Source organism: Choristoneura fumiferana, chromosome 6 (assembly GCF_025370935.1).
Source record: "Choristoneura fumiferana chromosome 6, NRCan_CFum_1, whole genome shotgun sequence".
In the NCBI taxonomy this organism is placed as follows: domain Eukaryota; kingdom Metazoa; phylum Arthropoda; class Insecta; order Lepidoptera; family Tortricidae; genus Choristoneura; species Choristoneura fumiferana.
The window spans coordinates 1,742,283-1,754,874 of NC_133477.1; the positions used below are offsets into that span (position 1 = coordinate 1,742,283).

Sequence of the window (12,592 nt, forward strand, 5' to 3'; positions counted from 1 at the left end):
GGCAGGTTCTAACGGCAAGTACTGGCACGCCGACAGCGAGTCCGTGACGTGCGACTCTGACAGCCCCCAAGGGTTCCACCTGGAGCTGCGCGAGCCCACGCGCCTCGCCATCCGCGCCGCCGCCGCCAAAGAGTACCTCGCCGCCGTCAAGAATGGCAACTTCCGTCTCGCCGGCGCCGACATCAGCTCCGCCACGCAGTGGGAGTACTAAACGCGCCACGCCCGTCATTGTCCGATGCTGGAAAAGCGGCCGCCATACCACAAATCTGAGAGACTTCCTTATAGATTCCACTTGTCGGATGTCGGGCCCGAATTTTAATCGGATGTTCCATTGGCAGAACGTTTTGTACGAAGCTATTCACACTTGCCCGACACCGATTTTCTATAGAAATGACCGACATCCGACACGACACGGAACCGGCACCCGACAAGTGGGAACGGGCTCTTACGATATCTAATCTACAGATACACTCGTATAGTGCATAATTTCCATCGAGAAAAGTCGGAATAACACGGCACTTGAAGTGTCAATCAATTATAGGATCAAATGAGTGACATTTTCCAATTCATTAATATGGAACTTTATTATTTAGTGTCAAATGTGCAAACGGCTGTACGATGAGTACAAGCTAGAGAGAGCACGATAAATGAAGTCGTTATGTAATCAGAAGTGAGATGACGGACGTTTTTCCGACAGTAGTTGCCCAATCACCGTCATTGTCGGAGAGATTATTCAATATGAAGAAGTGTATCGTTCCTTCTGCATTTTCCTAACCGAAAGCCACTCCTTGTTATGTCATTGTAACAACGGGGGAGCATTTTGTTGTACAACCGCCACAGCTGCTTTCAACTGAGCTATATTTTTTATCATGGACAGTCAGGGCGATATCCAATTAACTCTGCTAAGTAGTTCCTGGTTGACACGTGACAGAAATTCATTGGGAGGACAATGACGGCGTTGTTTACCCAGATTCGCCTACAAGCTGGCAGTTTATCATTCTCATATAAGCCTCTAAACATGGTCGAGATTCTTTAAAATACAACCTCAAATCATCGAGAGTAGGTAGCTAGGATTTTAAATTACCTTAGTGATATATTTTTCTGATTATGTTGCCAGAAGGGACTTATGTTTGAGGTAAACGCCAGTTTTAAGATGAGATTTCTTTGGACGAACCGAACAACCTTCACAAAAATAACTGACGACGTCTTGGTGTTAAAATTGCTAGAAACATGGCAAGCAACAAGTGTAGATGATATATTCGAGAATTTGTTGCATTTGTAATCTAGATCTTGTTAAAAAGCTGGTAAGAGCGTGATCAGAGTTTTAACAGGGTTGTAAAGAAACATTTTATTACTTAGTTTATTTACAATGTACTAAAATGTATGTTCCGACATGACAGTTTTAAGAATTTTAAGAAAGTTTTCTAGCAATGTAACACTGAGTATTTTTTAAATATTTTAGCTGTTATACAAATACATAAGTTTTAATATGTTTTTTTTTATTACGGTATAGGGAACGGTTCGCTCAAATGAATCTCTTAGGATAAACCGTAACAAAACCTGTTCACATACTCTTCCATATTCCATAGTGTAGCGCGTCGGACCGAATTAGCAGTGGCTTTGTTTCAGTTTGTCCAACGCAATGTGAACCACCATGCGTGACCGCTCAGTTGACGCCATTTTATAACCAAGCGGCCATTTTGTTAACAGCAAGATGGCGGCGTCCGAACGACCCAAACAGCTGGTTCCGAGCAGAATCAACTGCCATTTGTTTGGTATTTAAAAATAAATAAAACGGGAATGTTACTCAATGTCCACGCATTGTCGTTAAACATTTCGGCGAAAAAAAAAGAAAACGGATCAACTGAGGCGGCACTCGTTTTGCATTTAGTATGATTAAGGTATTGCCGCCAGCGCGGATGTGATCAATCGAGAAATCGCTTCACTATAATCATAGTTATTTTAACATTTAGATCTGTCTATGCTTGCTTAAGATATTTTACTCTTGACCATCTCGGCTTGAATTATTTATTGTTAGAATTATTTGGGGGCGTATATTTTCGAGATTAATTGGTAGTGTCTAGTCGATGGTTTTTACGATTTACGTATTTCGTATTGGCGTAGGTTTTAAATCAAGAGACTGAGCCTACAGCAGCGCAGTGGAACTCTGACCTAAGTTAAGGGCGGACGCAATACCAGGCGGCCCCCGCGGCCTGGCCTAATAACTAATGTACCGAGTAAGTTAGCTAGAGTATTTTAAGTGTAGGGTAAGACGATGAAGGATGGAGCCGCTTAATCCTCCATTCCATGCTTCGTGGGATAGCGTTTTATACATTTATATAACCTGGTGCATTGTGTATATAACAATCCACGTATCCTCATCTCTACGTACTTACAGTGGGACGCGTAATCGTAAGACTTTTTATAATGAACAAAATGTTTATCGAGAATTTGTACGCGCAGTATGCTGAATCAGAAAAATTAATATTTGTACGATAATATCTGTGTAAACTATTTATGAATAAATTATAATCATATTGTAATACTGATGTTTTATTTTTTTATACCGTTAGTTATAAAAGGACAAGTGCGACCTACGGGTCTGAATTGAATTCGATTAAATCAAAGCGACGAGACAAAAAAAAATCGAGTGATAAGTACACCAATCTAGTAGTACATAATGGTTTTCCATCGTATTTTATAGGAAATTTAATAATTTATTGTGCTCTAATATTGTGTTTCAATGCCCGTCGTAGTCGTGCATCTGACTCCGGAGTATGTTGGGCCAATTGTCAGAATGTCCAGTTGCCAAAACATCAAATTGTTAAAAAGCCCAATGAGGGCTATCGCGTATGAATTCGCCGCTAGAGGCGCTAGTGTAGCGTTAGGTCTCCGAAATGTCAAATCTCATAGTTTTTGAGTGAGCTACGCGGGTTTATTTATAATAAGAATAATTTTGTGAATATTTTGCAATATCTGACATTAGTTATGGCAAATATGCGTTCCGGGGAAATGAATGTCTGTGTTTTGAGACAGTTTTGTCTTTCGGAAACCTTTGTCCTCTCTTTTTTCCGAACAAAACGGGGACTATGGAACACTGTGGCATGCTCGATATTTTTATGGTACGGTTTTAAGGTGTATTAAATATGATTTTAATCTAAAATTTGTTTTCACGCCCGTAATAACAGACTTTGAAAGCCATACTTAAAAACCTCACGCAGCAGTGCGCCATATAGTGAGACAAAAAACGATAGCCCTCATTGTCATAATGTCCAGTTATCATAACACCCAATTGCTAAAATGTTTAGTTGCTATAATGCCCAGTTACTAAAACAACAAATTGCTAAAACGTCTAGTTGCCGTAATGTCCAGTTACCAAAAAAGTTATAAAGTCTTATTATCAAAACTAAACAGCTTAAGTACACAGATACCCCAACAAAAATCAGTAATATACAGATGGTTTCCGCTTGCCAATCGTAGGCTAATATCTCGCCCATAGGGGTCAATCTTGTGTGGGACTTGAAACTTTATACAAGGTTTTATTCACTGAGACTCACGCTTGACCTTGCAGTAGTCAGTACATGGCTGAGCGCTGCGGGCTCTTTGCCTTCTATCTCAAAAACGGTTGAGCGTACGAAAAATTTTTTACGTCATATTTGTTACAAATTTAATGCTCTACAATTTTGTTATAAATGTTAACATCACTGGAGCTATAGAAAACGAGATAATCGTGAATAACTTACGACGCAGACACGAGATTTTATGAGACTTGAGACAACATTTAGGACACCAAAATGAAGCTGTAAACGAGTTCCCAGCTTATTATCTCTCATTCCGAAGTGAATTTCCTAATATTACTGCATCATGTTATTCATGTAGGATTAACTCACTGTATTTTTCATTAACTTATAACATCTGGACATTATGAGTCCTTGGACCTACTGACACTTGTACATATTGACTAATGGTCTTTATAACATCTGGACATTATGACTTCTTGGACATACTGGCATTTGGTCCAACATACTCCGAAGTCTAAATCCATTTTATGTAGGTACTAAATCTGCAACCGTCTGACTGAGCGAGCGTGTGCAAGTAGTAAAAAAACGCACCATGTTGAAAAACTTATATATTTTAATTAAATAGTTACATTAATCTTTACAGTTTCTCCCTAGGCTAGTGACGCATCGATGCATTTTATTGGTCAAAAATTAATATATTAAAAATAATTTATCTACAAAAAAGTAAACAATCAATAACCATTTGAACCTGATAATAGTGATAATAAATGTTAAGAGGCGAAACAAATCGATCGCTGTGTTGCCACCGGAACCCGTGAAGTGAAGCGGGGACAAAAATCGTGTAAAAATATTGCTTACTTTACGGTATTACTAGTAGTAAAAATGCGAGTAGTGGCGTCTCCCCTGGCAACACAACGACCACAAACTGTATACAATTTACACGATCAATATAGTACATAATGAGGGTAATAATAATAACATAATGAAAACCATACACATATAAAATTGGAATAATTTGTACGCAACATACATTCACACAGCAAACGCGGTCGGGACTGGACGCGGCTGAATCAAAACCACCCATGGACTTGCTGCCACTCTTGTGTAAAAAAACAACCATCCATTTGGGCACGCGGGTAAAATATTAAAAAGAGAATGTTAACCTTTAAATAAGGTAGAGGCGATTTAGCGACCACATGCATTGATTCGGAAATGCAACCTTATTGTTTTAGTAATAAGTTACAATATTCATTTTAATCATTGAAAATACTACCAGCATTAAAAAGATCCTTTGCTAGGTATGTATTCGATAGCTGCTTTTGACTGTGGTAGTATGCTCCAATAAATTGGACCTTATTAAGGGTTAATCAAAGACTTTTCTCTGCACGACTGTGCAGCCTGTAATAAACCCTAAACCTTTACAGATGGGATCCCAACAAAAACAATTACATGGTATCGAATAAGTAGTTTTTATATGACAAAAGTTTCTATTCACACAAAAATGAAGCTAATTCAAATTTATACACCGAGATGCCAAGAAACTGCATCAAATTCCATAAAAAAAGTCAAAAGTTGTTTATATAACCATTATATTATAATACTGGCGGTAATATCGCATTTATTTCCACATGTTAGGCGTGTCTTTACGCACGTCCTTCGAAACTCGAAACAAAAGATCGGTTTTCCTTTTCCTTCTCATATAAATCTTCAGAAAAACGAAAAGAAACCGACGAGTCCCGAGCGTCATTAACTTTCTGGTCGTGAAAGCAAGTCCACGGGAGCCAGAGCTAGTCACTGTTCTAACTTAACGTTAATTTATTGACAAGTTTCACAGGCGGCGACTTTTAACTGCAGAACTAATTCTTCTAGATGGTTAAAATATAGTTTTCGCTCGAAGTTGTTTTTTCAACGGATTACAAAAACAACTAATACAACCATAATTCGTGTTTCAGTCACAAATAATATTCGTTCTATTGTCTCCCAAAGAACTGATCTTATACTCCTAAGAAGTACTTAACGTGCCATCCTGCTCACACGAACAGTATTTCAATAGAAAAGCGAGATGGCTGGTGTGATACGAACCTAGAATTTAAAAGCATGTGGAAAAATTCAAATATTTTAATGTTACGAATTCAGACTGTCCTATTTTTGCAGATAAAAGTCGCCTAGTACGCTAAACACACAACGTTACAAAATTGGAGTCTAAGGCACGTTCAAACAACATGAGACCTTGCACAGCACGCCGAACTTGGACGTCATCAAAGGGCCCCAGTACATAGCAGATCAAACTATGAGACTTCCTGTGACAAGGGATAAGTACGCCTTTGTACAAGTATCTCAAAGTTTGTCAATTGTGTTTTGTCTCTTTTCTTTTGTATAATAAAGAGTTTACATACATATACCTAGCGCCATTCACGAAACGTGTGATTTTGTCAAAATTAGACATTATTGACATTGTAATAAGAACCACGGCACGCGTCAACGTCACGTTCGTGATTGGTTGAATAAATGAGCCAATCGCAAGCAAGACTTAACCTCGTCACGAGACTAACGCCATCTAGCGATACATGTCAGAAAACTCTAGTTGATATCAAACAAATTAGTATTATTGCAAGAACGCGAGATTGATAACGCAAACTATTGCGTCAAATGTATAAAAATCTCCATATTAAATTATGACACCGATATAGTTCTGCCGTCGACACTAAAGCCGGGTTTAGACTAGCAAGAAAAGTCGTGCAAGTTTGAAGTGGTCACTCGGGCACTGCAATGTGTTGCAACTGGCACGATTTTCTTGTTAGTCTAAACACGGATTTATGAGTCCATTTTATCGGCAATATTGACGCCTCTGCCGTTTGTTTTAAAAGCTACCATTACCTGCTATGTACCGCTGCATCCCTTGTAATATAAAGTAAGTTACATTCAATTTATAACATACAGACCGGCCGAAGGACTACAATAAAATACCAATGAAAATTCAATCCTGGATCTAGTTAATTACTTCGACGAGTTCCAAAATTTATCATATACAAAATGTTTGAATTTAATTTTACACCTATAACCCTAATTGCTGTTATTAATATTCTGGGCGCGTGATTCTGAAGTACGCTTTTTTTGCTCCGGTTTCACACAATCTTAATAAAATGGTAGATTGTTTTAGGACGCGTGTAGCCCGGACCTTACATTGTAAATACCACCCTAAAATAGCGTACTAGTTTTTTACGTCACAGCTTTATCCAGTCTATCTATATATATAAAAAACTCCATTTACATTTATGTATACCGCATACTATTTCACCATTTTAATTTGTTAACCTACACCACTCATGCGCAGTCATTAGTCATACATGATCCACCACACAATATTAAAAATAAACGAATAATAGTTATAAATAGCTAGTGACAAGAAATTTATAAGATGAAAGAATACAAAGTTAAGGTGTCATTAAATTTAGTAATTGCTAGTGTTTGCAACTCAGAGATAAGTGCAGGGCGACGGTTATTCGCCAGCGGAATTTATTTCAGTCCAACGAGTCCATGTTCCAAGCGAAGGTTTTACTAATAGGGTTCTGTATAGGTTTCTCATATGTTTCCCGTGCATGCCAGGGCGCAGCAATGGGGTGCGAAGGCGCGGCACGCGGGCGACCCCGCGGCGTGCGGGAAGCGACCGTCAACATTACTATCGACCTGTAATGAACAATTTTATTTATCAATCTTTTTTTCGGCGTCCGGATAGCTGTGGTTTCAGAACCTGACTACGTAGGTAGCTAGAGGCTCCGGGTTCGAACCGTTTGTTATTTGTATGAAATAATATGAATGTTTGATCTAGAGTCTTGGGTGATTTCAAAATTGAATGCGGCGTAGACAAGAAACACAAATTGTTTCATGGCAACTGTACTGATACTTTTTATTCACATTTCTTTACTATTTGGGATACCGAAGAATATTGATGTATATCAACTTTGTATCTTTCTTTAGTCGAATAACTTTTAGAAATCGCAATTTGGTTGGCGAATCAATCGCTTGTTGTTTTGTTTTGTCTATTCTTCTTTTTTCTTTTGCTTTTGTTAGGAGTGAGAAGGGTAAAGGAGACTGGCCTATGCCTATTTCTTTTTTTATATACTGGCTACCCATTTTGTAATGTTAGTATTTATTTCTTTTTATTTTATTTAAATAGGAAAGTATTTTTATATTTTTAAACTAAAAATTGTATCGGTCTCACTTAGCTGTACTTTTTTCAATGTATAATGACCAGATGGTCCCAAAGGAAGACCAGCGCCGTTCGCAAGACCGGCAGATTGCTGATTTGGGACCATTTCGTGACATGCATACGTAACAATTTTTTATTTTATTTTTATTATTGTTGCTGTCTTTTTTAATGTCACGAATAAATGTTTTCTTTCTTTCTTTTTACAAGCAGCCTCATGGAAAAGTATTATCTGCGAACGTGTATTTATTTAGACAATAAAGTCGTTATTTCAATGAACTATTTTACTTTATATTTCCGTTCATTTTAAACAGGTTTATGCGGTTGAGGGCACAATATAATACAATGGATTTGTTCGAAAGGTTGGCTGTTAACGAGATCGGGACACCTCAAATAATTCCTACTAGGTATAACTAGACTGACCAAACTTATCTATGAATCGAAAAGTTTTAATAAAGTCGTTCCCATAAAAAGTGTTGCACGGTCTGATTCACAGATGTAGTGCGCATAATGGCTTTCTATGGGGAGAAATCGGAATAATAATAATTCCTACTACTTAGGCAGTTGTCTCACCGCCAGCGAGGAAACGATTGGCTATCGACTATTTTCTCGCTCAAGAAGCGAACTAAAGATATAAGATCCTGTGTGAGTAAAAGAGACACATATATTAATAGTTGATCGCTGGCGGTTCACACTGCCGGCGAGAACTCGCTCTTACATCTTTTGTCGCAGCGACAAGAGCTATAAAACTCGCTGAGCTATAGATACTCGCTCAGCGATGTCAGCTTGGCGGCCGCCCCGCACGAGCGAGTCGAGTGGAGCGAGTAATCGCCCGTCGCACGCGAACACTCGCTTACAGCCGAGCGACAAAACTATACTCGCTTCTCGCTGCTCACCCACTCGTTTCTAGTTACTCGCTCTACTCGCTTCTCGGTCATCGTCGGCGGTGGACGCCTTATACTAGTTTATTTTATTAGTTTAGTTACCTGTGTGTGTCGGCTAGGAGAGAAAGGGGTTGGGCGTCTGCCTGGCGGCGGGGCGGGGGCGAGGGCGGGGGCGGCGGCGGCGGCGCGGGCGGCGACCACGGCGAGCCGGCGCGCGCGGGGCCGGCAGCGGCGCCGCCCACGGGGTCGGACATGCCTAAGGGCGCCACATCACACTTATACACAACTAGGACTTGACTACTTAACGCATAAGCCTTATATACTTAGGGCCCTTGCGCACGTTTTTTTTACGCTCTGACGCCTGCGTTCGAAAACCGATACAAACGCAAGGATCGTGTGTAAGGTTAAAACGTGCCAGCTTCTTTTCGTTTGCTGAGCGTTCGACTTGCGTTTGTATCGATACAAGCGAGCGCAAAAAGAGATCGATTCACGGCTGGCACGAATGGATTGAACGAAACTAATGTCACTTAGACATTTTTGTATGAAAATGACATGCTTGTCATTTTCATATATGTGCGTGTAATCAAATAGGTAACACACAGATACTTACATTTACTCATTCAATCCATTCGTGCCAGCTCTTGTGAATCAACCTGTACGTTAGTTACCCACTGAATTATCCTTGTATATAGTATTTTAACATACATATAAGAAGTTGTAGAAGACATTGAAGCGAATAGACATTTAGGGGTTGTATTCGAACAAAACAAACAGAGACGGCATCACATTCATCCGTCAAATAAAATTAATCAATGGATGGTGAAACAGGGGGTAAATATCAGCTTTCACACACATACGCGTGTGCGCACACATACACAGACGTACGCATGCGCACGCGTACACGCGCACTCATAGACACGGAACCTTCGGTCGCTGTGTCGTACCTATGGCGGGCGCGGGGTACGCGGGTAGGCGGGCGGGAACTGCGCGGCGGGGGCGGGGGCTGCGGCGGGGGCGGCGGGGAACGACAGACCCGACAGACCCATCTGCTGCTGCTTCAGCTCGTTGATGGACAGCTTCGCCTGAAGACAACCATTACAATAATGTAGAATCATCAATAAATATCGCTCATTGGCACGCACACGTGCAAAGTTCATTTAGCACCTGGGCATTTTCACTAAAAAGTGTGGGTTATCTTTTTTTTTTCAATTTTAGAAACAATATGATTTTTCCTACTCAGAATCAAGAGCACAATTCGATTCCGATAGTTTACAAAATGTCCCAAACAAAAATGACAGTTTTGTTACGTTTTTTCATACACTCGATATGGGCGACACAAAACTGACTCATAAAATTTGTATGAAAAAATTAAATACATTTTGAAAGGAAAGGTACACTTTTTAAAAAACGCCCACCTACGAAACGCCAGTGTTGCCATGCGTGGCGCGCTTGACAGAGCCTGAGATCTGGACGCGGGAAAAGCAGTCAATTGTCAGCTTGTAAAAGAAGTCTGGCCCGAGCCCGAGTCGACAGTCTCAGGAACTGCGTCCCAATCAAATGACAGTTTTTAAGGTTCCGTAGCCAAATGGCAAAAAACGGAACCCTTATGGATTCGTCATGTCTGTCTGTCTGTCTGTCCGTCCGTATGTCACAGCCACTTTTTTCCGAAACTGTACTGTTGAAACTTTTTAAGTAGATGTATTCTGTGAACCGCATTAAGATTTTCAAACAAAAATAGAAAAAAAAAACAATAAATTTTGGGGTTCCCCATACTTAGAACCGACTCAATTTTTTTTTTCATCAAACCCATACGTGTGAGGTATCTATGGATAGGTCTTCAAAAATGATATTGAGGTTTCTAATATCATTTTTTTTAAACTGAATAGTTTGCGCGAGAGACACTTCCAAAGTGGTAAAATGTGTGTCCCTCCTTGTAACTTCTAAAATAAGAGAATGATAAAACTAAAAAAAATATATGATGCACAGTACATTACTAGGCAAATTTCCACCGAAAATTGGTTTGAACGAGATCTAGTAAGTAGTTCTTTTTTAATACGTCATAAATCGTAAACCGCAATCTACCTTTCATTCAATCAACTCAAATTATTAAAACTATTACACTATTATTAAAACACCGATCAAGGTTACAACGAACTACAAGAACTTTTATATTATGTTACTTGCTGCTACGGAACCCTTCCTGGGCGAGTCCGACTCGCACTTGGCCGCTTTTTTCTTGTATGCGTAATCTGTCATCTGATTGCGATCGCGAGCGTCAGAAACGTAAGTCAGTGAGGCCTCTGTTACGCGTTTCTTTATTATTAACTAGGCTTTTCTTTAAGTTACTGTGAATCGTTGTGATAATTGCATTACTAAGATTGCAATGATTGCCGCATTCATTTGGTTTGAAGTCACATTTTTTTAGGTTGAATCCCCATGCTTGTTTTCTCGTTCACACAACACGGCTTGCAAAGTTTTTCAAGAGTAAATGCATAAATTTACATTTATTTTATTGTATAAAAATATATTGTATAATTGTAAAAAGCCGTGGTGGCATAGTGGTTTGACCTATCGCCTCTCAAGCTGAGGGTCGTGGGTTCAAACCCCGGCTGGCACCTCTGAGTTTTTCGAAATTCATGTGCGGAATTACATTTGAAATTTACCACGAGCTTTGCAGTGAAGGAAAACATCGTGAGGAAACCTGCACAAACCTGCGAAGCAATTCAATGGTGTGTGTGAAGTTCCCAATCCGCACTGGGCCCGCGTGGCAACTATGGCCCGAGCCCTCTTGCTCTAAGAGGAGGCCTGTGCCCAGCAGTGGGACGTATATAGGCTGGGATGATGATAAAGCATACAATGCCCATGTCCATGGCTGGATACGCCCATGCCTATCGCGCTGACGTTCGCGGAAAAAAACTAGAGAACTTAAAAGTAATTTGGCCAACAATTGTTCATGAGAAACACTGTCCTCGCAACGCGTCCTAGCATATCTCTGGTGAAAAAGCATTGGACATATTATAAACCAAGGGGCGGAATTTATCATAGCAAAAATCAAACGTCAAAGGAATTGAACATAAGTTTTATCGACTATCGATAAATATTTCAGCAATTAATAAAAAAAGAAAATAGTAGGTACTTTTAAAATAGCACTTTTTAAGTTAGTTACAATTAAAATATAAAGAGCTTGAGCTGCTTCAAATTAACTTTACATTTAGAGCAGTATATCGTTGAAGAATCTTCATTGTAAATAAGTAAGGGATGTTTTTTTTTATCCATTTGTCAAACGTTTCTCTTTTAGGATTAACCATTTTTATAACACGGGAATGACTGAGAAAAACTCAAGCGACATAAATGTCATAATATGTGACGTTGACGCGATTTATTTTATTTTAATATGGAGATGCAAGTCGCTTATCAAAGAGGACAAATGTTACAGAATAATGTTACAAGGCGATAACAAGCTAAAAGTCCATTCGATAACATCGATAACCGGAATAGTCGATAAAACTTATGTTCAATCCCTTTGATGTTTGATCCGCTCCTTGATTATAACGATTGTAAGTCGGTCTCGGTGGTTACCGGGGGCGGCGGCTGGAAGGCGAGGCGCGCGTCGTGCGGCGCGAACGGGTTGGGCGCGGGCGGGTCGGCCGGCGGCGCCTGCAGCAGCCGCTCCAGGTTCACCAGGTTAGAGTTGGAGCCGAGGAACGCCGACGGGGACTTCTTGATGGCGCCCGTGCTCGGCGACGACGGCTTCGCTGACAGGTTATCGCCTGGAAACACGGAACATTACACTTTATTGCTCAACCCTTTTCCAGGGCGCGCGAATTTCATAATATAAATCAATGTTTTTTTTTTAAGGTACAAAAGAATTTATTTATAAACAAACAAATAATACATACAATAATTAACAGAAATAAATAAAAAGAACTAAAACTAACTAACTAACTCTAATCCTAAACATCTATATTTACAAATATCAC

The 12,592-nt window shown here is 39.8% G+C and overlaps 2 protein-coding genes and 1 long non-coding RNA gene across 3 annotated transcripts in view; 1 reads left to right on the forward strand and 2 right to left on the reverse strand.

The window, feature by feature from the left end:
* sn (fascin domain-containing protein singed) overlaps positions 1-2,543 on the forward strand; it is a 65,147-nt gene extending 62,604 nt beyond the window's left edge. The window contains exon 11 of the mRNA XM_074088816.1: positions 6-2,543. Coding sequence (XP_073944917.1) covers positions 6-211 — 206 coding nt within the window. The 3' untranslated portion in view covers positions 212-2,543. The remainder of the gene's footprint in view (positions 1-5) is intronic.
* A 1,571-nt stretch (positions 2,544-4,114) lies between these two features.
* LOC141428807 (uncharacterized) lies at positions 4,115-8,852 on the reverse strand. The gene is made up of 2 exons (XR_012451465.1): positions 8,715-8,852; positions 4,115-7,208 (listed from the first exon to the last, which is right to left on the reverse strand). It is a non-coding gene; the product is annotated as an uncharacterized lncRNA (long non-coding RNA).
* A 704-nt stretch (positions 8,853-9,556) lies between these two features.
* lqf (epsin homolog lqf) overlaps positions 9,557-12,592 on the reverse strand; it is a 39,195-nt gene continuing 36,159 nt past the window's right edge. Inside the window, exons 15-16 of the mRNA XM_074088566.1 lie at positions 12,192-12,382; positions 9,557-9,694 (exon numbers count right to left, since the gene is read on the reverse strand). Of these exons, the coding sequence (XP_073944667.1) occupies positions 9,557-9,694; positions 12,192-12,382 (329 nt within the window). The remainder of the gene's footprint in view (positions 9,695-12,191; positions 12,383-12,592) is intronic.